This window comes from Gallinula chloropus, assembly GCF_964237585.1.
Source record: "Gallinula chloropus genome assembly, chromosome: 18".
Taxonomy (NCBI): domain Eukaryota; kingdom Metazoa; phylum Chordata; class Aves; order Gruiformes; family Rallidae; genus Gallinula; species Gallinula chloropus.
Window position 1 is genome coordinate 3,435,158 of NC_140103.1, and position 27,643 is coordinate 3,462,800.

At 56.9% G+C, this 27,643-nt stretch overlaps 1 protein-coding gene across 2 annotated transcripts; it reads right to left on the minus strand.

Annotated features, from left to right (window-relative positions):
* Window positions 1-1,791: 1,791 nt before the first annotated feature.
* Window positions 1,792-26,261, minus strand: SH3GLB2 (SH3 domain containing GRB2 like, endophilin B2; the record flags this gene model as incomplete). Of its 2 annotated transcripts, XM_084272660.1 has the most annotated exons (13): window positions 1,792-3,158; window positions 3,750-4,011; window positions 4,597-4,611; window positions 5,086-5,186; window positions 5,596-5,685; window positions 8,412-8,435; window positions 12,520-12,582; window positions 14,501-14,512; window positions 15,852-15,944; window positions 16,376-16,509; window positions 17,657-17,785; window positions 18,094-18,235; window positions 26,186-26,248. In XM_084272660.1, 13 exons carry the CDS (start codon window positions 26,246-26,248, stop codon window positions 3,051-3,053), a joined length of 1,236 nt encoding a protein of 411 aa, XP_084128786.1. In that variant the 3' UTR covers window positions 1,792-3,050. The 2 variants fall into 2 exon arrangements, with proteins under 2 accessions (XP_084128786.1, XP_084128787.1); XM_084272661.1 differs by lacking the exons at window positions 4,597-4,611; window positions 14,501-14,512 and having other exon boundaries at window positions 26,186-26,261.
* Window positions 26,262-27,643: the final 1,382 nt, after the last annotated feature.

Genomic DNA, 27,643 nt, shown 5'->3' on the forward strand with positions numbered 1-27,643 from the left:
CTCACGTTTCCCACCCCCTCTCCCTTTCTCTTACCCTTGTAGGAGGATTTAAACAAGCATCACTATAAAATACTCCTTGGAAACAATCCTGCACACAGGTCCCAGCTGCTACTCTGCCTGTTGCAGCAGACTTCCAAGGGGAGAAGTCAAATCTCTGTGTAGCTGTGAGCCTGGAACCTTCCTGTTCCTTCCTAGGGAGACACCTGATTGCTTTACCCATCAGAACCTTTTTAATCTCGATGGTTTTGAGAGATGAGAGTGAGAAAGTGAGGTGATGTTGCTTTGAGGGGGTTTTGAAGGGTGGGGATGTTGTAGCACACGTGTTTGATCGGGTTTTACTTTGCCCCAGTGGCTCTGGGGGGAGTTGAGCTGGCTGGGGCAGAGTGGCCCTGAGCAGACGGGAGCTGAGCTGGATGGGGGTACAGAAACTGGGCTGAGCTGCTGTGTGACAGGGCTGGGAGCTGAGGTGGGGTTACCTGTAACCACTTAATGCTTCCTGCCATGGGGAGCTGGGAGCACCAGCACTGAGAAGGTGCAGTGTGGTGACAGGCAGCTGTGAGGCGTGGAAGTAAAGCCAGAGCATGGTACCTCTGGGCAAGTTTGGTATTTAGGGGGGTTGGACCCAATGGTCCCTTCCAACCCCTGTGGTTCTGTGATTCTGCTTGGGGCTGGGGGTTGATGACTCCTGTTAGGCACAGCAAGCTAATTGCATTATTAGTGCCCAGCAAGCATGGATAGGACAGAATTTAGGGAGAAGTAAAGCACTTGGGTAGCTCCTCTAGGACTAAAGTTCATGATGCCAGGTAGGAGCCCTTGGTGCCAGGCAGCAAAGAACAGCAGATGCAGCCAGAGCCTCCTGTCCTGAGCTGCAGTGTTGCAGCTGCAGCTGGGCCTTTACCCGCCCCTCAGGGGCACGGAGCAGCCCCCAGCCGAGGGCCCCTCACCCTGACAGCAGGAGAACCTTGTGCTGGGAGCAGTGAGGGGTTTGGCCTGAGCTCTTTCCCAGCGCAGAGGGAAGGGGGTGCCAGCAGAGGCTCCTGTCTGGCTGTGCCGAGGGAGGAGACACCATTCTCTGCATCATTAAGCTGCAGCTGGTTTTGCTAAAGCTCCTTCTTCCTCTCTAATGCACCGGGGAGAGGGACAGCAGGGAAAGGGGGTGTCACTGGCCTGAGAGAGGGGTATGGGATGGGACAGGGGCAGGGACAGGTCTGCAGAGGGTCAGACTGTGGCTGAGGTCAGCATGGCAGCTGTAGAACTGACCAGGAGTGTGATGTGATTTCCCCACTCCCTTTCCTTTAACTGTAGAAAACCTGAGTGCTGTTTCCACACTACAGAGCACTTCAGCAGCTGCTTTTCCCAGGAGTTCTGTGCAAGCTGGGTGTGAGGGACAAGGCTTTAGGCTTTTCAATTAGCAGATGTAGTTTCCATAACAACAATAAAGTCTGTGCTCGCTCTAGGACAGATTTCCAGTCTCTCAGCAGCTGAAGTCATACTGCTGCTCTATTTTTGCTTGGGGTTGAGGAGGAGCTTTTTGTTTCTTGAATCTCTACTTGCAACCAAGATGTGTTTTCTGGGAAGGGAACCGAGAGACACAAACAACCTTAAGGCCTGGTGGGAATTCCAGCTGGGAGAGGAAGGAGGGAGCAGCTTTGATTTGCTTTTACACCCGGTTTCCAAGCCTGGGGTGGCAGCAGGGCCCAGCTCCCCCCCTCTAGTTCCCCTCCCAGGCTGTCCCTGCAGTGAGGGCAGCCCTGAGCCCACACCAGATGCTGAGGCAGGAGGTCAGGCAGTTTGTTTATTGGCAAATAAGTGCTGAAAACCATGAGCCCTACATACAGAGGTGCCCGGCGCCCTGTTACATTAGAGTGGTCGCGATAGGGTCGGGGAAAGTGCAAAAGATCAATAAACAAGCAGAGTTCTGACATACCCAGGGGACGGGAGGGAACGCAGAGCTTGGTGTGGGTGAGTTTCTCTTCCATCCAGCTTGAGTGGAAAACGAGTTAGGCAGCAGTGGAAGTCCTTTAGGTGAGCTCTAGCAGGGCTGGGTGCTCCCTTTGTGCTAAACACCCCTTCCATGGAGAGCACCCGGCGTTGGTTAATGTGTGTATGGCCAGGAGCAGCTCCTCGGACACACCAGCAAGTGGGAGTGTTGCTCACGGTACGGGGATGCACCCAGGCTCTTCACTGCTGAGACTGGGAGGGGAAGGAGTGGGGAAGTCGGTGAGCTGGGGGTGAAAGTAAAGTCAGGCTAAAACATGCCTGGAACAGACACACTGAGAGAAAAGCCCAGACAATTAACACAGGGAGCGAAGCTTGTAAAAAGGCTTGTAAACTCTGCAGTCCAAGAGCGGCTTCTCAGAGGAAATGCAAGCAAGATGCATGGTCCCTTGCACTGAGGTTTGAGCTTCCACAGACAAGACACTATTACTAAGTTGGTCTTCACAAAGAGATTTCCTTCCAGCTTCAGAGGACAGTTTTAGACTGAAACCATCCGGCACCATGGGAGTAAGTGTGGCTCCTAGAGCTCTGCATCGCTGTGAGCAAGGTGGATGCACTGAACAGGCTCTTATTTCTTAAATTCCCCTTCCTTAAGAGCAAGAGCATGTCAGAGGGGTTGGGTGGGTGAGACCCTTGCCCAGCACAGTGCCTGAGGGTTTGACTCGGGTGATTCTCCCACTGAGGAGGAGCAGACAGGACAGTGAGATGGGCACAACCCCCCAGCAGACACAAGGGACGTGGGACTCAAACCCCAGGAGCAGCTGCTGAGGGAGACAGCGTGATAAAGGGAGGGTAGAGAAAAAGAGATCAAGGAATCTTGAGACTACCCTCAAGCAGGCTGTGCTGCCAGGGACCCAGCTCAGCCTGGGGTGCCACCAACCCCTTCCCAAAACTCCCTGTAACAGTTTCACCACTTCTTTCCCACCATTCCCACATTAGCAATGGAGTGTCAACCCTGGAGAGAGCAATGGGCTCGGATGGAGAGATCGGCGTTAGAAGTGCCAGGAGATGAGGGGTGCATTCTGCTTGGACATTCGTCTTCCTGGAGATGTTTAACTTAACAGTTCCAAGTAAGTGACAGGAACTTTCCCCTTCTGGTTCCCCCTCTCCCCTATGAGCCAGTCGGGGTCCATGCCGGGCAGGCTGTACACAGTGATCATCTGTGGAGAGAAGGTGGCGTTAGGCAGCACCTCACCCCGCAGCCTGAGCCACAAGCCCAGGCAGATGGGGTCTCAAGGAACCCTTCTGGGCTTCTTTTAGCTGCTGCCTGCAACAGAAGAGCTACAGCAACCTGCCCAGTGCTGGCCCTGTTGCCTTTTCATTCTCGAATCAGTTTAAGGTACTCTGGCATACAGGGCAGTGTGGGGTTGCTGTGTCAGCCCTTCTGAACACAACAGCTCCAGCAGGTCAACAAAAAGAGGCTGCAGCAGCTGAATTTCCCTTTTTTTCAGCATGGGTTAAGCCAGGCCTCCTGCCAGCAGCTTCTCCCACTGCTGGTGGGTAAAGTCATGGTACAGACCATGAGTATGGGGGTGTTCTGTTGGGGGTACCCCCAGGCTCCATCAGGAACGGGGCAGTTACTGGGGGGGATGGTCTTAAACCACAACTGGCTGTGAGCACGAGCTCGCTGCAGCTCAGTGGGTACTGGTGTCAAGATGATTACCAGTTCCATAGAAACAGGGTTAGGAAAGGGAAATACAACAGGCTGCTGGGAGCTCCAGCTGAACTGAACTGAGAGGAAAGCTACCAACCTCATCTGCCAGGAGAGCCAGCTCCGTGCTGTCGGCTGCTTCGTAATCATAGAGCACTCTGGCCTTCCGTGTGCCACTGGCAGGAGGCTTCACCTCGTTGGGGTTCAGTACGCTCTCTGCCACGGTGTTAGGCACCCCAACAATCGTGGGCACAACTGGAATAGTAGGCACAGCAGGGAGTGTGGCAGCAGCAACGGCTGGAGGAGAGGTAGCAGCTGGGGGAGACGTGGATTCGGTGTTGCCTACGAATGTGCCTGAAAATCTTACACAGGAGAGAGAGAGAGCAGCTCAGTAAGGCTCATTCGAGCTCATTCTTGTAGTCACATTGCAGAACTGACACTCAGGAGTTCCAGCTCTCAGCTGTAGCATCTACACTGCCCTTTTGTGGGGAAATACCCTCAGTTCTCAGGTGCTGAGCCAACACAACAGGTCATGTTTGCTGCGCTGGGCTCCAGTGTCCCGTTGCAGGACTGGGACTGAGCGTGCAGAGTAGGAGCCTGAAGCTGGGGAGGGCTCTGGACAGGTGCCACTCTTGGCTCTGCAGCTGTTTCACTCGTGCTGTGCCCTTCCCTGCTCTCACAAGGGCTGTGTTACCTGTTCAGCCTGCTAGTCCTTCAGGGAAGGGACAGTCATTGGTGCTGCTAAGCTGGATGCCACAGCTGGAGGCTCCCAGGCTTTCTGGGCTCTCTGGACAGAGTGTCATGGAGCTCAGTGTAGTTTATCCATAGATACTCCACTCTGCACTAAGGGAGTGCAGCTCTGGCCTTTGTAGTGAGTCTGCAGAGACTCCAGGGTTTGGCTGGGGTGAAAAGCTCTTAGAGCCAGTCCTGTGCCACATCCTACTTACATTTCTCCTTTGGAGCTGCGAGCATGCAAGAGAATGGAAGAGGAGTAGTGAGTGATCACATAGAAGCAACAGCCCCTCCTGGGTCACCACGCTGAGGTGACAGGTTGACAGACAAACAGCCCAGCCCCTGCCCAGGGGATGCACAGCCAGCAGCACAGAATCAGTTGCTGTGCAGCTCAGCACGCTCCTGCTCGCTGCCTGGCAACAGGAACTTGTCTCCCATGTGAGTTAACTCATTTAGAGGGAGAATGTTCCACTGCTCGTGGCCATCAGGCTTTGAGCTGGATGAATAAACCCCAGATGGAGCCAACGGCAGAGGCTGCTCTGAAGGCACTACCAGCAGGACTGGGGTAAGCACAGGGGCTGTCAGAGCCTGGAGAGGACTTTAGAAGTCCTACCTGAATGGTGCCATGGGCTGGGGGAGGGGGCCTGGGCTGGGGGAAGCCCCTGAGCGACCCTTAGAGTCCTCACAGAAGGTGCCTGTCTCACCTGCCCAGCTGCTTCTGCAGGTCCAGCATGTACTGGTAGCACTGAGCGTAGTAGTTGGTCTGGGACTCCACAAACTCATGGAGACAGCGAAGATGATTCACCTGGAGGGAGAAGGACCATGAGCTGCTCTGTGGGTACCCCGGGACCCACCTCCCCACGGGGAGCAGACTCGTGCAGTCCAGTGCATGAGGACACGCTCGTTTCTCTGCTCCTGCCATGCCAGTGTGGGCTGTCCACAGCTCCAGCAAGGGCAGAACCACAACTCTCCTGGCTTGGAAGCCCCAGAGGGCTGCAGAGCTGCAGGAGTCAGAGCGGCACTGCCTGCCCGTGCCTCACTGGGGCTTTGGTTTGAGTATTCTGGGTTTCACAAGGAGGTTCCTGCAGCCTCCAGTTATGATCTCTTCCACCTCTGCTCCCAGTACAGAGCTCCAGCACCCTCCTGGTGTCTTCCATGAAAGGAGCCAAGAGTGCCCACAGACCCTGTCCCCCCCCGTTACCTGGGAGACTCACATGTGTGCTGCTGATCCCCTCCAGCAGCAGCCGTGTCACCTCTGCCTGGCGGTCAAACTCGGTCTGGGTGAGCCTCAGCTCGTGCTCTGCCTGCAAACAGGAGAGGGTGTTCGAGCCAGCACAGGGCAAGGACCCTGCTCTGCCCCTCCCAGGGACAGGCAGCCCTCACCTCCTCCACCAAACCCCCTTCTGGCACCGAGACAAGCGTGCCCTTGGCTCGTAGGGTCCATGTGCACCTCAGCATCGGGCACAGGACACCCTGGGTGGGGATCCCAGAGGCCTCTGGCTGTATTTCAGCTCCATTCCTGCTTGACCCTTCACTGGATCACAGCAGGCTGTGGAACAGCAGCTCAAGGCTGATGCATCAAGCTAGGAAGCTCCTACTCCCACAGGACTAGAGCAGGGAAAGGCTCTGTCATCTTGTCCTGTGCCAGCCCAGGTCCTTTTGCTGCTCTTGTGGGACTCTGAGCACTGCCAGCCTGTGCTGCTCACCAGTACCTGTCCCCTGCAGAGGTCACAGGAACAGGACAGTCCCTGTGCTCAGCACACCTACGAGCCCACAGCAGTGCAGCTCTGACAAGCCATCCCTCAGCCAACAGCCACAGGAACCTGACACCCTCCCCAGGCTTCTCTCCAGAAGGGGAACTGTGGCTGGCACCCTTTTTGTCACCACAGGACAAAGGCTGAGGCCAGGGAGCATCTATGAGATCGCTGCTGCCAACTGCATCTCTCTGTGGTGGAGATGAACAGCCCAGAGAGGAACAGCCCAGTCACACCCCTCCTTTGAAGGTAGCTGCTTGTTTTGAGCTTGGAGGAATTAAACAGTGGTTACTAGAGGGCAGCTACACAGCAGGCACCAGGAATTCCAGGAGCCCCATTTACAGAACAGACAGAGCATCTCTTCCCCCAGCAAACAGCGTGTGTGCACCAGCTCTGCAGGGCCAGGTGGATCCTTGCAGGGAGAGGAGCTCCAGAGTGCTGGAGCAGGTGGGTGCTCTCTGGTGCCTGCTGTCCCCTCCCTGTGCCAGAGGCAAAGGGGTGACAAGCAGGAACACCTGGTTGTTCAGGCCTTGGAACACCCTGGTTGTTCCCTGGGAGGGTGTGTGGTGACTGGGAGCACAGAAGTGACGTGCTCAGCTGGAAGGAGAGGGGTACAGGTTCTGCACCCCCTTCCCCAGGAGGCTGCAGCCATCAGAGGGGTGACAGAGCTGCTTTTGCTGCTCTGGGAGTGCCCCAGCCGCTCCAGCACAGGAGTGACTTGCCTGGAGCTGACCCCAGGGAGCTGACCCAGCGGGCTGAGGAGTCTCAGAGCAGAGGCCACGCCGCTGGTGCCCCTGAGCAGGGTCACCCCAGGCAGACCCAGGGCCAGCAGAGGAGCTGCCGTGGGGCCATTCCCACCCCTCATCCAGGAACAGCATCCCCAGCTCTGCTGAGCAGCCAGCCCAGGACAAAGAAACACTGTGACTGCCTTGTAATCAGATTTGTCTATTTTAAGCCACAACTGATCTATTTTCTTGCCTCCTTTGCAGGAGAGGGATTATTTAAAGGCGAAGGGGACGGTAACAGGAGCCACCAGCACGGTGCCTCCCCCAGCTCCAGCGAGCCCCGCACCGCAGGGGCAGCAGAGCTCCTCGAAACTGGTGACAGGCTCCCTTCAGCGCTGCCCGGGACTCCTCCCGCTGCCTCTCCCCAATCGCTCTGAGCGCTCCCAGGGTGTAATTTCCCTTAAAGCCCACGGGGCTGCCAGCTGGAAGGTCCCTTCCAGGCTTGTGCTTCTCCAACACACAGCAAAGGCTGAAGTTTACTGACATACCCTGGTCTAACCAACCAGGACCAGAGCCTTGCACACTCACTGCTGCCCACAGGCAGCCTGTTTCCTTGAGGGACAGCAGGAGCTAACACACAGGATGAGCTGGTGCAAGACCAGCCGGTCAGCGGGGGGGATGCATTCACAGGGAGGCAGGAGGAGGGTGGTACCGTGCACAGCATGCAGGAACGTGCCAGGCAGTTCAGACCCCCAGGCTAAGGGCTGCTGGGGGAGTTTGGGGAATGAAAGGCACTGGGATCCCAGAAGGGGGTCTCTGGAAGCTCTGTGCCATGCTGGAGCTCCACACAGAGCTCACCCTGGTCTCTAGTTCACTAGCATCCCTCCGTGAGGTTCTCAGACCAGTCACACTCCCCTCAGGGAACCCAGAAAAGAGACAAGATCTGGGGCTTTGCCTGTGTGGATCCACTCAGAAGAGAAAGTTCAGCTCACCCCCAGTCAACTCCACAGCAGACCCCAAACATCCCCCTCCCCCTGCAGAGCCGCTTCCTCCAGCTGGGGCTGTTGCTGGGGAAAACCCTCTGGCCTGGCTTCAGCTCTGCTCACAGCTCCTGCTCGGACCCCAGGAGAAGCAGGCAGGGGGCTACACGAGGCTGATGCATGGCACATGCAGAAACCAGAGCAGGCAGGACCTTTTGCCACAGGAGCAGAGCTGAACCACATCACAGCATCACCTCTGCTCCTGCCAGCCCAGCGCAGGGGCTCTCAGCGCTGCCCCGAGTACCCACGTGTGCCTGGCGTGCCCAGGCTGTCCCCTGCACCCACCTACAGCCAGGGCACAGGGACAGGCTCTTCCCCAACTGCCATCAGTCCCACTGAACCATCCAGCTGTGGAACTGGAGCCGGGACCAACACCAGTAACACCCCACAGCTCACCCCCTGCGCGTGTGCAGGGAGGAGGCCGCAGCACCCCGCCACCCCCTGATCCCACCCCCCCTCCCACCCCCAGCACACCCAGAAGGTTTGAGCCCAGTTTTGGCTGGGTACTTACTTTTTCCACCTCGTCGCTCCAAAGCTGCAGGGGCCACAGAGCAACAGGAAAGGAGATCAGTGTTGGGAGACGTCAAGAAGCGCTCGGCGGCAGCACCGATGGGCAAGGCCGCGCCGCCGCCACAAGAGGCCAACTCCAGGGACCAGCTAGCCCTTCACCCAGCAGCAGCTGCCAAGCCCCTGCCCCTTCCCCTCATTCCTCACACCCTGAGCTCTCTTTCACAATGGGGAGAGTGACTCTGTGCCCCCCCTGAGCCCAGCAGTGCTCCCTGTTTACAGCAACTGCACTCAGCGGGCTCTGGGAAGAGGAGGATTAGGCCACCGCGTCCTCTGAAGCCTGCAGAGGTTGGTGGTGAAGGTCAGCCCTTATTTTAGGGTTTTGGAGGGGCAAGTGAGCTGCTTGAGCCCACAAACTGTAGTGGGAACTGCCAGGAGCTCAAGCCAGATGGAGGTCAGTGTTCCTCACCCACTGGTCCAGAGAGCTCAGGTTAATGGGATCGTAATCCAGCCAGGATTACGGGCACGAGGTGGCTGCAGGGAGGAGGAGGAGGATGCTCCTTCCTGCTGCCTCTGAGCCAGGCAAGACATCTCCCTGCTCCTTCTTGCTGCCTCTGAGCCAGGCAAGACGTCTCCCTGCTCCTTCCTGCTCCCTCTGAGCCAGGCAAGACGTCTCCCTGCTCCTTCCTGCTCTCCTCACCCACAGGGGCACATTCAGGCAGCACAACGCTGCCAGCTGCTTGCTGGGATCTGGCTCCAGGACGTGAAACAACAAAACCCAAGCACAGCAATGGGAAAGGAAGGGAAGAGGCAGAAAAACACGTTGAGCCTTCCCAGAGGTCCTCAGCTTGGCCTTTCCTCAGCAGACAAGTCCTGCCTCAGCCCTGGGGAGACATCACCCCGGGTCAATGGGATCCAAGCTCTCCCAGCTGAGCCTTGGTGAGCTTTGCTCACCAGCAGCTGCCCTCAGACAGGCTACCAGAGCCCACCTGAAACCCACCAAGCCCATCAAGAAACAGCTCCACCAGGCAATAAAAGGAGCATGAGGAGGAGCTGCCTGCCCTGGTGAAGGTCTGAAGCAGGGAGGTGTGGTGCCAGGTGCCTTGGCTTGCTCCTGCTGGGTAGGTAGCCCATGGGCATCTCTCTCTCTTTGACTGGTGGTATGGTGGCTGGTCCCTGCAGGCTGTTCCTCCTCAGTGTGCCCAGGCTGGGTGTTTGCTCTGACCTTTGGGTGGGTGTTTTGTTAGAGCAGGTCAGAAGCTGGCTCAGGTAAGGTGTGGGCAATCTCAGCTGTGTGTGGGGACACAAGGCCCTTCCCTTCCTCAGGCTGAGAGCTCCCACCCACCCTGGAAGGTGGGTGGTGGAAGGTTGAGAAGCAGGTCCCAGCCTGAGCTGCTGCTCTGGCACGAGGCCTCTGTCAGCACATCTTGGGCTTTTGGAGGAAGGCTTCCTGCAGAGGCAAGGGGAAGCTTTCCCTCTGGCTGCAGGTCTTCTAACCTGGATGCTGCTGGGCATTTCAGGCCCTGTTAATTGCTGCAGCACCCACTGAATTCATAGCCAGGTTTGTTTCTCTTCTGTTGGCCTTGCTGGGCACCCTCCAGCTGTGACCCCCAGTGCTGGGGGGGTCTCCAGCTTCACCCACATCCACCCCTGGGCTGAAGCACCATCTGGTCAGAAGTGCTTCAGGCAGCTCTGGGTGTAGAACAGCCTGTGACCTGCACCCATCTCCCCCCACCCCAGCTCAAGCCAGAGGCCCCCTGTGTAAGGCACTCAACGTGTCTCTCCTGGGATCAGTGCTGGGTGTGCAGCGAGGGGCAGGGGCTGAGGGAAAGGGGTCCTGGGGCTGGTGCAGTCCACGTACACAAAAACCAACAGGTCAGTGTGGGAGAGAGGAGAAATGGCCCCTCAGCCTCCAACCCATCCAAAGCAAGGGGGGTGCTTATCCCCAGGTGGGTCTACCTCCACCTCAGCCCTGTTTTGGGAGGAGGGGGGGGGAAAAAACCCACAAGCACCATGTTATCCACCTCTCTGCAAAACCAACAACGTGAATTTAGAGTCCAAATGGGGGCCCTGCTGAGGGCACGTGGTCCAGGAGAGAGCTGACCTGCTGCTCACCTGTAAGGCAAAGCTGTGACCTTGGGCACAAGCAAACCCTCCCTCCAGAAGGGAGCAGAGCTCAGCCCCAAGGTGAGCAGCCACTGCTGCCCTGCACAGGCAGTACAGGCTGAGAGTGAAGTGGCACAGGGACTCTGGCCTGGAAGGGAAGCAGAGCAACAGCATGAAGAGCTCCTACCTTGCTGCAGCACCTGAGCCCTTGGGATGGATGCTGGGATTAGAGAGCTTGGTGTGAAGCCATCCTGCCTGTGTGGAGCTGGGGGGTGGTCTGGGCTTAGCCCCTGTTCTGCTGATTAGGGATGTTAATTGTTGTTCAAGTCACCCTGCTAGTGCAGCTGGGCTTCAGGTGGCCCTTCCACCAGCAGCTGCAGCCTCTGGAATGGTTTTGGAAGGTGTGGGGACTGCTGCTGGCTTGGCTGGCAGGTTCCCTACAGGCACTCCTGGTAGGAGGCCCTGCTGTGCAACCAGCACAGGTGATTAAGGGATCAGGGTCAGTGCTGGCTGCTTTAGAGCCCTGCTCTGCCTGTCCCATGTCATCACCACTGCTGTCAGAGCTGCTCTAGCAGAGCTCTGAAGAGGCACCACTGAGCCAGGCAGAGAAGTGCCAGGGTAGATGCCTGTGGTCTAACCCCCACCCCCCCAAAATCTCTTTCTCCTGTCCTGTGTCTGTGCTTGGTATCTCCTCCCCAGAGCAGCTTTGCTACACAGCAAACAGATCAGCCTGCAGTTTGGGGGTGTCCAGGCATGTTCAACTGAGCTCTGGGTGCTCTACAAGATGCTAATGCATCCTACAGAGACACTTGCCTTCAGGTCTGCTTTGGGAATGGTCAGGATACTCTGGTCTACTCAGAGCGAGCTGGAGGCAGGGAAAGCCCAGCTTCTCTCCTGATTCTCCTAATGCTCAGTTTTAGTCTGTTATTGTGCTGATTCAGAGAGAAACCAGTTATGGGCTCTCCTAGGAGAGATGGAAACTGAGGAACTGCTACAGCAGCACCAGCTTCTTCTTCAGGACTCTCCTCACCAGGCCAGTTAATCCTTTTCTAGCTGTTGTGTGAAGCTGTTTCTGATCCCAGCATCCCTCTCCAAGGTCAGGACAGATCCCCCTGGGAACTAACACTGATGCTATCAGCTCAGACATACCTCTTTTTCCACGTGGGATGGGATGCCCATTAACCAAATCCAACTGGTTTCTAGGGTGGGTTTTGTTGGCTAGAAGGCTGGGCTGTCCTTTTTCACATCTGCAGATCCCACTCCCCAGCCCTTCCACTTCCAGATTGTTCTATCAACAGGCATCAGTGTTGTTCTAAATGCTATTTAGGAAGCAAGATGGGTCAGTTTTCAACATTTTAACGAGAAATGGGACCTTGTGCTGTGGGGAGCAGTGAAGACAGCATGGGAAGCCAATCACTTGCCTGCAGCTGCTGGGTGCTATGCAGTAGAGATGCTATGAGGGGCTAGGTGCCCACCCCCAGCACACCCAGTTGTGTAACAGGCCCTGAGATAAAGAGAATGATTGACCTCTCTTTGCAGGATAGACAGTCCTGTGCTGGCAGCCCACTGTGTTACTGGTGTGCTGGGTGGCAGATTCCTCCACCTTTGCTTCTCTTCCCCAGCCAGGAAGCCTCTGAGCACTGACACCCCAGTACTGATGGGCAGTCGTGCCTGTGAGGTGGAACCATCCAGAAAGGCTGGCCTTTGGGGTTTGCTTTCAATGGCTCCACTAGCAGCAAAACCACTCAGGAGATCCTCATTAGAAATGTGGAAATGGACTGGCAGAGGAACTGGGAAGGAGCAGAGGTGCCAGACCCTGACCGTGCAGCCTGGGATCTGCACCCTTTGGGCTGTCAGAGGAACACCAGGCAGCCCAGGTCAGGTTAAAATGTTGAAAACAGCAGAGCACTGGGGCTGAGTTTTTAAGTTGGGTGATGAGAGGGGCAGGAAGAGGTTGGAGAGGCAACATCTAGGGGGAGGCAATCTCCAGGGGGAGGCAGTCTTACCGCTGAGGCGCTGGCGGAGAGAACGTAATTACGAGGTCTAGTCTCCTGAAAGTCAGGCACAGCCTGGGGGGAACAGAGGGTCAGGTACAGGTCATGAAGAGGAGCTGGGAGCTGGGCAGTGGGTGGAGGAAGGGACCACTGGGGGGGGTTTCCTGGCTGCTGGGAGCTTGGTTCAAGATCTGATGGGATGGCAGGAGGGAGGGAGGTGTCCCAGCAGCCTGGGCAGTGGTGGGTGGGAAGCTGTTGGTGTTCCTGCTGTTAGGAATTCTGCCTGAACTTACAGCTGCCTGCTCCCACAGCTGAGTGCAGTGAGACAGGACAATCCCTGATGTGTGTCCCTTCCCTTTGCAGCCTGTGGGCTGCTCATGACACAGCCCAGCAGACAGGACCTTCTTTCCCCTCCCTTCCTGCCTACCATCCTGGGAGTGTCCCTGTAAAGTGGGCACCTTTACCAGCACCACAGCATCCTCTCCATAGTGCCTCTGAAAGAAACACTTCTTGTTCTCCTCACCAAGCCTCTAGGTGTGTTTCCTCCTAACAGGCTCAGGTCTTTTCAGTACAGCACAGAGCCAAGGCAGATCCAGCCCAGAGCCTTCCTGGTGCCACAGGCAGTGCATGAGTCTTCCTCCCAGAGGTCACAGAACCTCCAAGCCACCCTCTCCATAGCTAAACCTCTGTCCTGGGGCAGGAAGACTTCAGTGCTCCAGAGGTTCTCCTCACTGGGAGTGCAAGGGATGCAGCCCACCCCCCCCCCCACAGCTGTGGGCTCACTAAACATAACATAACATGGTCTCTCAGTTCAGCTAAGATAAGTCTTGGCTTCCTCCTAGGATGGCCTTTAGCTGTAGCATCACCTAAAGAGCCAGGCCAACCAGCTAGCTTACATCAGGGTCACCATGCTGACATGATGATCAGGACATCCCCCTGCACAGCAGGTCAGTGTGCAAGGCTGGTGCACGTGGCAGCTGTGACCCAGCTATGCTGTGAATCCTCTCTCACCCCACACTTCCTCTCCCAGGTTAATCTCCTTGCAGCTCACCCAGCTCTACTGATACACACTGACCCAATCTGCTGGGCTCTGAGCTGGAATCAGTGACCAGGGGGTGTGGAAGAGCAGTCAGACAGTCCCAACAAGAAGAGATTACTTTGCTTTTAAAACCATCCAGGAGTTTTGGGGATGGCTGGAGGAAGGGATAAGGAGGAGTGGTTCCTATTACAAGGCAAACCCAAATAGAGGGAATAAAATGCATCAGTGAGGCTTGAGGGCAGCACAACAGCCAGGCTTGACCCCTCCCTGCAAGGAGAGGAGATGCTCCACAGAAGTAGCTGTTGATGGGTTTATGTTGTTGTTTGTTTCTGGTTTGTTTAAATTAAGAGCAACTGGAGAAACCTCTCCTCCTATTCCCTGGTCTCCAGAGAGCCCCAGAAGTAGTCATAGCACATGGGATGAAGGAGGCAAGCTGCTCTTGCCCTCCCACACATGGACGAGTTGTATTTGCAAGCAGTGGGCAGAATGAACCCCCCACCCCTCCCCATTCAGCTCCTGTGATGGGGGGAACGGGCAGAGCCCTGGGGCCTGGGGGACAGAACAGCACCACAGCCAGACCTCCTGCCTGTCATTGTCTCTGCACCACCTCCCTTCCAGGAGAGGGACTGGCCACCCAACCCCACCTCCTCCTGCCTGCAGCTGGAGGAGCCTGAGGGGGTCTTTTTGGGAGGCCCCCCCTTGAGCACTGCTTGCAGGCAGTGTTGGTGGGACAGTGCATGCTCCAGGGGGCTGCAGGCAGCTGATGGGCACTTCCATCTTTCTAGGGCACCTTCCCTGGGCAGCCACAGCCCTGCCCATGCTCAGTACATGCCCCAGGGCCAGTCCCAGGGGGAAAAGAGAGGTAACAAATTGGCATTTTAAATTGGGAAGAGACAATGAGAGGTGTTAAAGGGGAAATAATATCACAGCACTGTTAGCACAGTCAATACTCACATCTCCCTCACACTGAGCAAATTACAAAGAAACAAAACAAAAAGGTTAGTAAACAAACCAGCATCAACAGGAAGGACAAAGCAGGAGTTCCAGGGGAAATGCACAAGCCCAGACACTCCAACAGCAGCTCAGGGGCTGGGCAGCAGCGTGCTTGGAGGGGCAGTCATGAGACACGAGCTGTGGGAACACAAGCTGGCACCACAGAGGGGGGAGCTGGGAGAGGTGTGGTGCTTCAGGCTGGTTTGGATGGAGAGGGGTGACACAGGACTCCAGGCATGTTACAGGGAATGTTGTGGTCCAGTGATGAGTTCGCACACCTAGAGCAGAGGCAGCTGTTCTCCCCCCACCCCATGCTGGGTGTACCCACTTGTGCCTTGTCTTTTAGTAGTTTGAGGCATCCTGAAGCCAGGGACCCCACCTTTAAGCTTAGCTGGGTAAGAGATGGGTGCCCACAAGAGCTGTGGTTGCTCATCTCTTTCAAGGAGGGAGAGGGGCTGAAACATGGCTTGGGGTGAGTGCCCTGGAAAGCTCAGACTGGCTCTGTGTCCTGCCTGGGATGTCCCAGTGGGAAACCAAGCGCTCTGGCTGCAGGGAAGTCCCTCACCCAAGGGTCTGTGTGCAGGTGAGAAGCTTTGGGATCACTTCATGTAGGAAGCAGGGTAAAGAGGGTGGAAAGGGAGGGAGCACAGGAGGTATCTGAATCCCTGCTCTGATTTCAGCTTAAGATAAAGAAATGGTCACCACTTCCCACTAACTGGGGGCACCATCCCCTTCAGAAGGGGACTGGGGGAATCCCTGAAGGAAGGGCCTTGGACAGACAGACTGACCCTAGCCACCCCCACAGGCTCCCATGGCACTCCTGCCTGGGGAAGGCTGAGCTGGCCAAATCCTAACTGGTCTGAAAGCCTGGGACTGCTGCAGAGCCCCAGGGTGCTTCTCCCTTGCACACCTCCCAGCTCAGCTCTCTCTTGGCTTGCTCTGAGACCCCCCAAGGGACGCAGCGAGTCCTCAGAAGATGCAGCCTTTGAGTTACTACCACAAATCACCCAGCAACTCCTGTCAGTCAGCAGACAGGAGCCTGGGTCAAGTAGAAGCTTCCAGCTTTTGGAAGCTCCAAACTCTCTGTTTGACCATCCCACCCCTGCCATGGGGGGACACCCGAGGAGCAGGCGCGTGGCTCCTGCTCCCGGTTCCCTGCACGCCAGACACACAACACCCCCACCCATGCCTGCCAGAGCCAGGACACAGTAGGGCAGCCTGATTTGGTTTGGTCCAGAGAAGATGTGGCATTGCTCATGTGAGCCAAGCCCTGGGGCCAGAGGACGGAGGGGGGAAGGGGGGAAGGAGTTACCGCTGCTTTGGCCTCGGCAGCTTTGGCTTTCTTCAGCCGGGCTTTGCAGGCGTCCAGATCCAGGCGGCGGTTCTGCAGGATCCTCCTCTCCTTCTGACAGGGACAGAAAGGGGGGTAAGAGGAGACTGCTTAGGAGCTGCTGGGGAAGGGAAGGGACAAGGTATCATCTATCAATCGAAGCTGTTTCCTTAGCACAAAGTGCTGCTGGGATGTAATTGGCGTGTTCATCTCGTCAGGTGCCGGGGATGCAGGCTCACCACCTGAACCAGGCAGCCTGGGCAGGGCCCTGGCACCAAGCTGCAGGGGATCCCTTCCTCACCTGGCAGCCCTTCCCTGCTGCAGGGAGCCCTGGGCAGATCTAGGCTTGGTCTTTCCTTATCCTTACATTCTTTGAGGGAGAGATATGAAGCCCTCCTTTCTCAGGAGGGAAGGGAAACGAGGTCCTCCAGCACTGTGTCCCCCTGCCCTCCTTGTCTCTGGGGGACACAAAGCTTCCCCTTCCCTTCCCTGATATGGGTACTTACAGATATGGTTCTCCAATCCCCTTCCAGGAAGTTGCGCAGCGGGGTGAGGAAGTTGATGGAGGCAGAGTGGATGAAGTCTCGTTCTGCTGCACCAAGGCGCCTCTGAGCCTCTCCAACCTTTATCAAGGTCTTCCCTGCAGGGACAGAAGCCTTCAACTCCAGGAGAAACCAGCTACCACTGTGTTGGCTAGTGCCAACCCACCCAGAGCTACCAGGCTCCAGTGCTGGGGGACAAAGGCACAGTGTACCCTCCTTGAACAAGGTGATTATGCCTGTGCCACACCAGCCTTGGTCCTAACTACAGTCTGCTCTTAGCCTGAAGCCTCTTCTCAGCTGCTCTAGAGCAGCTTTGATCTCATCTATCTGCTGAGGCACTTACTCCACTAATGTCCTTTCACTGCTACATCTGCTTGAGCAGAAGGATCTTTCTTTGTCTCATAAAACAGAGGAGCAGGAACAGAGCAGCAAATTAAAAAGCACCAGAGCAGAAAGGATGAGTTGATGAGGCAGTGCTGGCTACAGACACAGTTACAGCTGGGCTGCCTGCAGCAGGACTCACTATTGAACACCTATTGATTTGGAGAGCAGTAACAAAGCTCATGGCAGAGGCAAGGACAGCTGGAAGTTAAGGTTGTGCCTCTCTGCAGGTCTGCTGCTTAAAGAAGGCCAAAATTCCCCCAGAAAAAAAGGTGACTGTTAGAATTTAAGAGCAGAAAGACGTTCTGTGAAGTCAAGGGGCCAGGCACTGACTGCTGGAGACAGGTTTCCACCCTCCACCTGCAGGACACGGTTAATGGATGGCTCTCCCCTTCAATCCAGAGAAACTCTGCAACTAGACACCTCCTTAAGCTACAACCATGCTCCAACTGGACAAAGCTAAAGCCATTCACTGCAACTCCCCATTCAGGCCAGTTTAGAAAGCCACAGAAATAGCACACAGTAGTTTCTGCCTCCTGTACCCAGTTCCACCAGCTGGATCCATGTGTCTTTGTTTCTTCTCTGGCTCTGACAGACTTGAGGGCTGTACAAGGAATGGGGAGACCCCTGCCCCTTTCCACCCCCAGCATGGAGGATGCTTTGCCATGGAGCAAGAGTGATTTCCTACTCCAGGTGGGCTGTTTGCCTCTGTGCTGGAGAAGACCCTTCTCTGGCATTAGCTTTGGCACACGAACAGGCAGGTTGCCACAGAGGGAACAGGCCAACCTGCCCTGTTCAAGAGACATGCTGCAGGAGTCAACCCAAAGCAGCACCAGGGCTTTTTAATGAGCCAGGCTGACTTACCATAAGGTGTCCCTGGCCCAAAGTCATTAGCTGCTTCTGTCATGTACTGTGCCAGCAGCTCCCCGTTGGTGACCCGGGAAGGCACCTTCCGGTCAAGCTTCTCATAGAGGAATTCTTCTACTCTGGCACCTGGAGTGAGGATGACACCAGTGCTTACAGGATGGAGGAAGAAGGAGGGACCCCTGGAACTGGCAGGCCCACCCCATGCAGCCCTCAGTGCTGGACAGCACCAGGATAAGGTGTTCCTTCCCCAGGCAGTGCAGAGCAGCAGCCAGTCATCTCAGCGACGCAGGGAAGCAAGGACAGGCCCTGCTAATCCAGGTTTCTTCCAACCCCCACAAACTCCCTGGAACAGGGATCTCTGCCAGAGGGCACGTCTTTTAACACCCAGCTGCAAGTGGTATTTGTCCTTCAAGAGTCAGAGGAACCTGACTTACTAGGGTTTGGCTGTAGCAGGACCTCAGTCTGACGCAAGATCTTCTCTGTCCAGTTCTTGGTGCAGTCTGCCCTGGCCAGAAGGTTTTCAAAGTGGGCATCTAGTTCAGTCTTCTCAGCCTGGCCCAACTTTTCTTCAGTAAACTGCAGGAAGAAGGCAGTCATTAAAGGCCTGTTCTTCTAAAGCAAAATGATAATGTGTTTTAGGGCTATTAGGAGACACCCAGGCTTATTCTGTCTCAGGCACTCATCTCAGCAGAGCTGAAAAGCCTCCAAGGTGTCATTCTTGGAGCCCAGGCATCCTTCAGGGGAAGAGGACAAAGAGTTTCCCCAGGAGTGGAACAAGTCTTGGGCTAAAAACAGAGCCCAGGTCTGAGAGGTTCTGGGAGAAGTAACTTTTAATACAGAAATACTCCTGTTGTGATGGATCTGTTAACCGTGCACACAGCTTGGAGAACATCATCAGGAGAGCAAGAGACATCCTACAGGGGAGGTAAGGCACCAGCTCCCTTCACCTCCTCCTAACCAGCTCTGTCCTGCAAACCCAGGGGGACCAGGAATGCCACTACCACCTCCCAAGTCACATTTGCTTCTCATGTTATCAGACACCTTCTTTTGCTCCAGGGCTGGAGTGCCCTCTGACAGCTCAGACCCACTGCCCAGCCCTGCCTCCCAGCTCACCTCCTGCCCTGCTCATGAGCTGCCAGCTGAGCACCTGAGGTTCCAGGAGGCTCAAACTCTGGATTTAGATAAAAATGCTTCCAGGAAATGGTTCTTCCTCTAGGCCATGCTGTGAAGCAGGGTGAGAGAAACACAGCCATGTCTGAATTGTCTCAGCACTCAGATTTGTGCTGGCAAGGGACTCTCCCTCCCTCTGTGGTTCTTTTAAGGTTAAAATTGGCAGCAGGGAGAAGCAGGCTGGGCAAGACAGCAGTGTCATCCCACATCTGGCATGAGAGATCTGTCAGTGTGGGGCAGCATCAGATGGCCAGGACACCCCCATTTCTTCCTTGGGGGTTTTGTGGGAGAAGAGCCCCTTCCCTCCCACCCCATCCCCGTTTTCCAGTCACTCCTTTCAGTGAAGTTGGCCAACTTCAGTGTATTTTTAAGCACAATTCCCTGCTCTTGATGGAACCAGCATCTTGTGGGACCACACTAAGACACCCCTTTATAGACAGCTATGCTGCTTGGGATCCTACAGAGGTTACAGAGTCCTTGTTTCTGGGCTCTGGTGCCACTGTTGAGTTATCAGGCTGTGGTACTGTACAATACCTGGTACAGTTGGGTGCCAAGAGATTAAAGCCTGGCTAAAAGTCTTACATTAAACACAGCTCCTGTCTAATTTTCCCCTTGTACCTTCTCTCCCCTCCCCTATCCCACAGCTCAGCTCTGGGTGGGCCAAGATGCCTTCTTCATGGGTTTTGTTCCTGCTGCCCTTCCAGAGAGGCTTTGTGGTGAGCTCTGTCCCTGCAGCTGCCCAACAGCCCCAGCTCCATCCAGCCCCGTGCTGGGAACAGGCTGAGATAAGGAGCAAGCCCAGAACCAGCACAGGAGGCAGGTAAACAGCCTGAGGAGTCCTGTTACCAGCTCTGCACAATCCAGATGGCTGAGATAAAGCCCTGGGGGTATGTTTACACAGTGACCTGTTTGGGTAGGAGTCGAGCTAGAGCCAGTGATCTGCTTTGCTGGATGGTGGTGGTGGGTTCTCAGCTGCAGGGACAGTCACACTCCCCCCTCTGCAGCCCTGTGGGGACCCAGGACTCATGACCAGGGGATTGCTTCCCTGGTCTGCTCCTCTGCTCCTGGTTCCTGGTGTTTATTCTCAGCTCAGTCTTGCCCTGGCCCCGTGGCTGGACATGGCTGAAAGCAGGTTCAAGGTGAGAGGGTGTCTGTATGGCTCTGTACCTGATGTAGATGGTTGTCTTTGGGGGACACACACAGCTACCAGCCATGTGTGAGTGGCTGAGCTCTCTTCCTCCCTCACTGTTGGAAGCCTGGGGCTGTTTTCAGGCTCTGCCAGGCTGGGCTGAGTCACTGCCATGCAGCAAACTGGGGCTTCCCAGGTATTTGGCACCAATTCTCCAGTCATCTGTTTAAGAGCTTTCTTAAACAAGCCAAGAGACTCTTTGATGCAAGCAGCACAGCCTCCCTTGCCCCCCTTTCCTAAGGTCTCATCTCACTTTCAATTCCAGCTCTTCTTCCTGCAGTTTAGACTCTCCTGCACCATCATCTGCCCTGGAGCTGTCAGGCCTAAACCCAGTTTCTTATCAGCTGAATGTGTCAGCTTCTTACAGCACTGCTGCAGAGTCAGGACACTGCTGAAGCCCTCCAGCATCTCCACAGTGCTGCTGCCAGCCTCTGGGATGGCTCCAGCTCTGGGGTCCTTAGCTATCTTCACACACTGCATCTCCAAGCAGCTCTGGTCAGGCTGAAAGCTGTTTGCCTTGCAGAGGGGCTGAGGGGACCCACTGTGCTCACTCTGAGCCCAGGCTGTGCCCCAGCAGGAGGATGGGCAGGGATCCCAGCCTCTGGCTCCAGAGGGTCAGGACAGAAATCAATCTCCTATCCAGGCTTGATTTCAGAGTTAGAAAGCAGGCATGGATGTCATGAAGTGGGGGTACAAGGGCACAGGGGGCTGTAGCTCACATGCTGGGAGACTGTCACTGCACTTAATACCCTCAACATGTCCCCCACCCCTGCCCACAAGTCCAGAGCCCAGTCCCAGGCACAGCCCAGGGGCAGTGGGGACTGCCTCACTGCAGGCTGCTGCACTGGGTGCTCATTTCCTCCCCTCTAACACATTTCTACCTCCTTGTCTGTGCACAGGGAGTCACTGATCCAGCTCAGCTTGACCTCTAATGGGACTCTTGAGATGGATCAGAGAGCTCAGCACTACTGGGGACCTGCCATCAGGTGCAGGGAGAGCAGGACCACCTCTTGCACTGACATCAGATGCAGCTTCTCATGAAAGCCCAGCCAGGGAAGAAGATTAGAGGTAAGTCCCACCACCTTATCCCATGAGTTGGTTCTTCCTCTTGTCTGGAGCAGGTGGAGATCTGAGCTTTCAGGTGGCAACAGGTCTGAGCCCCTCTGAAGTGGCTGCCCAAGCCAGTGTCCCCAGTGAAAAGCAGGGTAGAACAGCAGCAGTTTGTGAAGTCTGGCTGCTCCAGCACTGCAAGCAGAACTGCCCCATAAAGGACTTCTGTTCTGAGGAATTTGTTCCCACCCCACTCACAGAAATGTCATTATCTTCCCTCTCTGCTGAGCAGACATAAGAGCTCACTGTGAGGCTGAGAAATGCAGAGGGAGAGATGAACTGCTCATCCACTCGTGCTTCCTGGCTCCAAAAAGACGGATTAAAAATACTCTGTGTCCTCCTGTCCCAGGACTGAGAGGTGTCTGTTGCAGCCCCAATACTCCAGACTGTTGCAGATGGGAGTCCTGGTTTTAGCACAGGCTGGGAGTCAAGGTGGGCAGAGAACCTGCAGTTTCCTGCTGCAGGAAAACTACTCCTATTTGTTTTCCAGAACCTGATGGCTGGGTCAACAGCCCTGCCCTGAGCCAGCTCCAGGATCTGCATCCTGAGAGGCTCCTTTGATCCTGCCCAGCGTCCCTGCAGCTGCCCCAGCTGAGCACCAGTCCCCTCTCTGTGCTGGGGAGGTGATAAATAATGCAGGGCAGCCTTTTGTCAGTGCCACTCTGGCTCTCCAGGAAGGAGAGTGGTGCTGCATTCCAGGGCATCAATAATTCAGCCAAAGGTTGGGTTTCCTCTGGCTGGCCAGCAGAAATGCCAGATGCATTATCAGGGCCTGTGTGGGGCAGCAGGCTGACAGATCAGGAGAGCAGCACTTGGGCAACAGGCCCAGAAGCAGCAAGACTGTGCTGGGCTGCAGTTTGGGCAGCTGCCTGCATCCACTTTTGGGGGGCAGAGAGTCCCCTTTCCCCAAGGGAGTTGGCACAGACACTGCTGGGATGTCAGGAGCTCAGCAGTGCTGAGCTGGATGGGTCCCTCTGCACTGCAGGAACAGTGTCAGACAGGCTGTGCCTATCACCCCAGAGACTCCAGGCCATGGGGATCAGGCTTTAAAATAGCAGTGTTGTTTTCTCTGCTGGAGCATTAGCACCTTTCTCCTCTTAGGAGTGAGGCCAATAAATTCCCAGTGCTCCCACAGAGCTATGCCAACACTACAGCTGTTTTCACAATGCAGCACAAGTTGACTTGTGTCTCTTCCAGGCTGGCATGGCTTTTCCCCCCCATCCCTCTCCCCTCACAGGCTTCTATGAGCAATGATGGGGTAGCTGCAGTTCCCTTGCAGAGCACCTGGTAGCAGAGTTCAGACCCTTGAGCCACTTCCAGGGTCCCCAGTTTTTCCAGCAAGACATTACTTGTGATTTTCCACCTTAAATCATAAACACTAAGCCAGGGCCAGGAGAATTAAAGCAGGAATAGTCCCCTGAACCTGCCAGTAGATTGGAGCCACTGGATTTCTCTCAAGCCTCCAAAATGCCCAGGCTGTGGACCTTTGCTCTTGTGGAGCTCAGAGGCAGAGCAGAATGGGTTGAGGCAAATCTGCTTCCACCTTGTACAGGGCTGTATTGGGAAAGAAGCCACAGTCAGTATCTAAACTACCTGAATTTCAACTGCTCTGGACAGGATACAGAGTGTGCTTCAAGTACTCAGTCACCAGGAGTCAGGAAAGCTGAGCTGTGAGCCAACTGAAACTGTGCTAGAGGACAGAAGGAAGCCATTAACAGGACAGCTTGGTTAACTCATGGGCAAGGCATGCAGGAGAGGAAAAAACACTGTTCTCCAGGATTAACAGGCACGTTTCAAATGGAAACATGCTCTGGCCTGTTCCTGGTGCCTTTAAAACCCTTTTCTTCAGTCACTTCATGTTCTCTTGACTCTTAAAATCCAAGGTATCAACCCCAGTAAGGTCAGCAAGCAGAGAGGAAAAAGTCTATTATCACCAGAGTGGGGACACAGGGAGCCTGTCTTTCTTCAGGAGCTTTGAGACAGGCAAAGTCAACCTCCCAGTGCCAGCAGTAATTGGATTAGCAGTGGGATGAGCACCCAGAATCTGTCCTCTCACTTGGGCAATTCCACCCAGAGACAGTTTACATCAGGCCTGACAAGAGACAGACACCTACAATTATCTGCAGGCATCTCAGAGTCTGGCTTGCAGCCTGCCTAGAGCAGACACCTGACCTGCTACCTTTGGAAGGAAAGGTGCTAGTGCTGGAGGAAAGCTGGAGCTGTCAGCAGAGCTTTGGGATCAAACCCACTTCCTGATACCTGCAAGGTGCATCTGATCAAAGAGAAAGGCCTGAGTCTTCAGTGAAGATGAAGAGCATCACCTGTCTGAAGTACCTCTGCAGGTGATGGAGCTGTTGGGAGCTACGTGCTGCACCCCCTCTGAGGACATCCACTCCATGGCTGTGGCTGGTGGTGCAAGTGTCAGTACAGCACATCCTCCAGTGGGATGCTGGATCCTACAAAAGCTCTTTATCTTTGCAGCTGCCCAAGCCTAGAAGCGTGTTCCTTGCTCACCACCACCTCCCTCCTCTACTTCTCATCCCTGGTTTGTTTCCAAGCAGCATTAAGAGGTGCCATGAAGCCCCCAGGACACTGCCTGGTCAGGGAGCCACATACACAAGCCTGGTAAGACAGTTATGCTTCTGCAGCTGCTTTGTCACAGCCACTCTTGCCCTGCTCCTGCTGGAGACAGGCACAGGGGTGTCCAGCCAGGAGCACACACAAGCCCTTCAAGCTGCCTAGCTTCTCCTCAGCTGGGAGTCCTGCCAACTGGCACCTGAGCTAGGAAAAGCCACAGAAAGGAGGGAGTAGATTGTTGAGGTTGTGGGTTCTTTTCTTGGGGGATTTTTTTGTCATGAGTAAAGTCAAACCTCATCCAAAATCCTTCAGCCAGCACCTACACCAGGTTGTATTTGATAGGTTTCAAGCCAGGACAGCTCCTGCCCTAAGCCTCAGGGAAGTCACCCCAGATGCAGTGCACTGACCTGTGCTGCCCTGTTTTCCCCTCACTGAGCAATGCCACCAGCCCTTCTTCCAGTCTGAGTTAAGCTCTCATGTGCTGGCCAGACACCTCAGCCAGACAGCACTAGCTAATGCTGTCTGAGTGGCACAGCACATAATGGCCAGTCCATTTATCTCCCAGTGGCTGCAGTTCCAGTAAAACAGCACTTTGTTAAATGCCTGGAGCTGAAGAAAGCATCTCCAGTGCTATAGAAAACCAAGCTGATTCCAGACAGGTCTGATTTTCCCCTCCTGGAAGATCTGCTGTGCAAGAGAGCGCTACAAACCCAATCCTTACTGCCAACAGCAGACCTCTGCTCTTGGTGGAGGCTCTTGGTGGAGCCAGTGCAGGGCTCAGCCACAGCTGAACCCCAACTCTTCAGGTTCAGCCCAAACAAGCCCATTCCCCCAGCAATTCCATCTCAAAGTGGTTTCCATCCTCACCAATTAGCTTCCTTCCAGGCTCCTCTCCTTACACAACCAAACCTGTGCACCCTCCACAAGTACCAGCACCCATTTTGTCTCAAGAAATTACTACTGTAATTAGTCATATGAATATTCATACAGGAGATGATGTGGAGTAGGTGTAGCAGGCAGAAGCCGCTATTTATAAACGCCTCCTTGCTCTGGAGTTGCTGTGTGCAGACACTGTTCCCATGCCTGTCTCCTTCCTACGCCTCGAAGCTTAAAAGCCACTTATCAGAGACTTACAATGAGATTTCTAAACACAAGATTTCTTTGCAGCATTTCTTTCTTTCTTCTGCCACCAAGGTCATTTGCATGAGAACGGCATCTTTAAGCTCTCCATCTGCTCCTTGTTTTGCACCTGTAGTTAATACCTCTCTTTTTCATAACATATGACTCACTGGCACAGTTACAGGAGGTGATATCTGTTTACAGGGGACCAGTTCCTAAAAGAGCCAGAATTACTCCACTGCACAGAAGGTTTGGAACCAGACGTGGCTCTGTTTGCTTAGCAGCCTCCCCCATGCAATAGGTGGAAGGAGAAGCCCAGCCAGTGGCTGGACTGCACTTCTCAGGCAGGATCCCAACCAACTCCGACTCGCCCCTCTCCTCCTGCCCAGCCCAGAGCCCACTGCCACTCCTGGTGCCCAAGAAGCAGCTGGGCTCGGCAGCCGCCTCTCTGCAAACTCTGCTCCTCCAGATTTCCTGGGCGTTGCATCCCTAAGCAGCTCCTGAACTCGTTTGTGAAGGAGGGTCCTGATGCTCCATTCACCCCCCGAGACGCCCCATTCACCCCCGAGACTCCCCATTCACCCCCCGAGACGCCCCATTCACACCCCCCTCCTCCCCGAGACGCCCCATTCACCCCCCGAGACGCCCCATTCACACCCCCCTCCTCCCCGAGACGCCCCATTCACACCCCGAGACGCCCCATTCACACCCCCCTCCTCCCCGAGACGCCCCATTCACACCCCCAGACGCCCCATTCACACCCCCCTCCTCCCCGAGACGCCCCATTCACACCCCCAGACGCCCCATTCACACACCCGCCCCTCCGAGACGCCCCATTCACACACACACACCCCTCGCTCCGAGACGCCCCCTGCCCAGCCCCAGCAGCTCCCTACCGTGCCCTGTCAGAGCCTGGGAGCCCCCCTGACCCGAGCCCCCGGGGGGCCGGAGCGCAGCCACCTGCAAGGCCGCCGCTCCCGCGCCTCCCTAGCGAAGGGCAGAGGCCCCCGCGGGGCTGGGCGCGGGTACCTGGGCCGCGTCTGGGAGATGAGCCCTTCCCCAGCAGCGTCCTCCCCCCGCCCGAGCGCAGGCCGGGGGCTCAGGCGCCCCTGGGGCCGGGCGCTGCCTCAGCCCTCACCGGGCGGCCCCGGCTTTAGCTCGGGGGCCGCTCAGCGCCTCTCCGACGCCCCGGCGGCGGCTGCTCCTGGGGCGGGGGAGCGAAGCCCCCCGAGGACGAGCAAGAGGCGCCGTGCGCGGGGGGCGGGCGGGAGGCCGCGGGGAGGCCCCGGCCAGGCCCGAACCCCTTCCCCCCCCCCCCCCCCCGCCGCGGTTGCCATGGCGCCGCGGCCCGCCCGCCTCACCTGCATGGCGCGGGAGAAGAAGACCCCCGCGTCCGACGCCAGCTTCTTCACGTTGAAATCCATGGCGGCCCCGGGGAGCCGCCTGCGCTGCTCCGCGCCGCGCCCCCGCTGTCACCGCGGCCGCCCCGCGCCCGCCCTTTATAGCGCCGAGCGATGCCCTCCCCGAGCCGCACCGCGGCCTCTTAAAAGGGCTGCGTGTCGCCGGCTCCGAACTCCCGGCACCCGGCCCAACCGGCCGAGCGGCGGCGCCGGGGAGGGAGGGGAGCGGCGGGAAAGGGCGGCGGCCCGCGGGGGTTCGGCCTCTCCCGGGAGCGGCTGAAGGCGGCGGGGCGCGGGCGGCGGGCGCGGCCCCTTTAAGCCGGGCAGCCGCGGCGGAGGGAGCTGTCAGCCGCCGCCCAATGGGCGCTCGCTCCGCCCCGCCGCCCCTTCCCCTCGCGGCTCAGCCGTACTTAGCGCCGGGTCCTCGAGCCGGGCCCAGGGAAGCGCTCTGATTGGTGAGCGGGCAGGCAGCTCTCTGCTCTTATTGGCTGGAGGGGGGCCGGGTGGGGGCGTGGGCTCTGCCCCGCCCCTGCTCAGGGTAGGCTGCGGCGCGGGGGAAGGAGACGCTGCCCTTCCGCGGCCATGGCGTGCGGCGCGGGGAGAGGGCGCCGAGAGGGGCTGCGCGGCCCCCCCCCCGCCGCGGTGAGTGGTGCTGCCCACGCTGGCTGCCGGTGGCCGGACCCGGTGGACCGCACCATCGCTTTGTGGGGCTTGGGGTGGGCACGGGGACCCCCGGGTGGAACCGGGCCTGGGGCCTGGGGCTTGGGGGGTGGGGGTGGCGCGGGACGGGACGGGACACCTCCGGGATGCGGGGAAGGGGGAGCGGTGCGGGCGGCGCCCCGGGGGACGCGCCGGGGCTGCGAGGGGCCTGAGCGCCCCAGGGCCGGGGCCGTGGGGGTGCCCGGGGCTGCGGGAGCCCCGTTGGCCGGGCGCAGCGCTGCGTGTCCTGTGCGTGTCTCCCCGCCTGGCCGCGGGTGCAGCGCCAGCGGGCGGGCAGGGGGATTTCCCGGGCTGTTCCCGACGCTCCCTGCCCTTTGCTCTCCAATCCTTTGCTCTCCATCCCGCACTGCGTTTACCCTTTGGGGAGGGGAGGGGGGGGACGGGCCCTGCCCCCCGCCACTGGTCCCCGCGGGCTGCGGCCGCCCCGAGCCCGTTCCCAGACGGGGTTACACCAACCCACGGGCTGCCCGCTGCCAGCCCTGGGCTCAGGCTGCAGTGGGGTGAGGGGGTGTCACAGCATGACTGTGACACCCAGCGTGATTTCAGCTCGTGGTGTGGGTTGATGGCAGAGCCCCGTGTGACCCACACGGCCACAGGCCAGAGCAGCGTCCCCTGGCAGGGGCAGGGGCAGCTTGCTGCGAAGGCTGGCCGGGCAGGGAGCAGGGACAAAGGGTTTATAACTTTGTAGCGCTTAAAAGG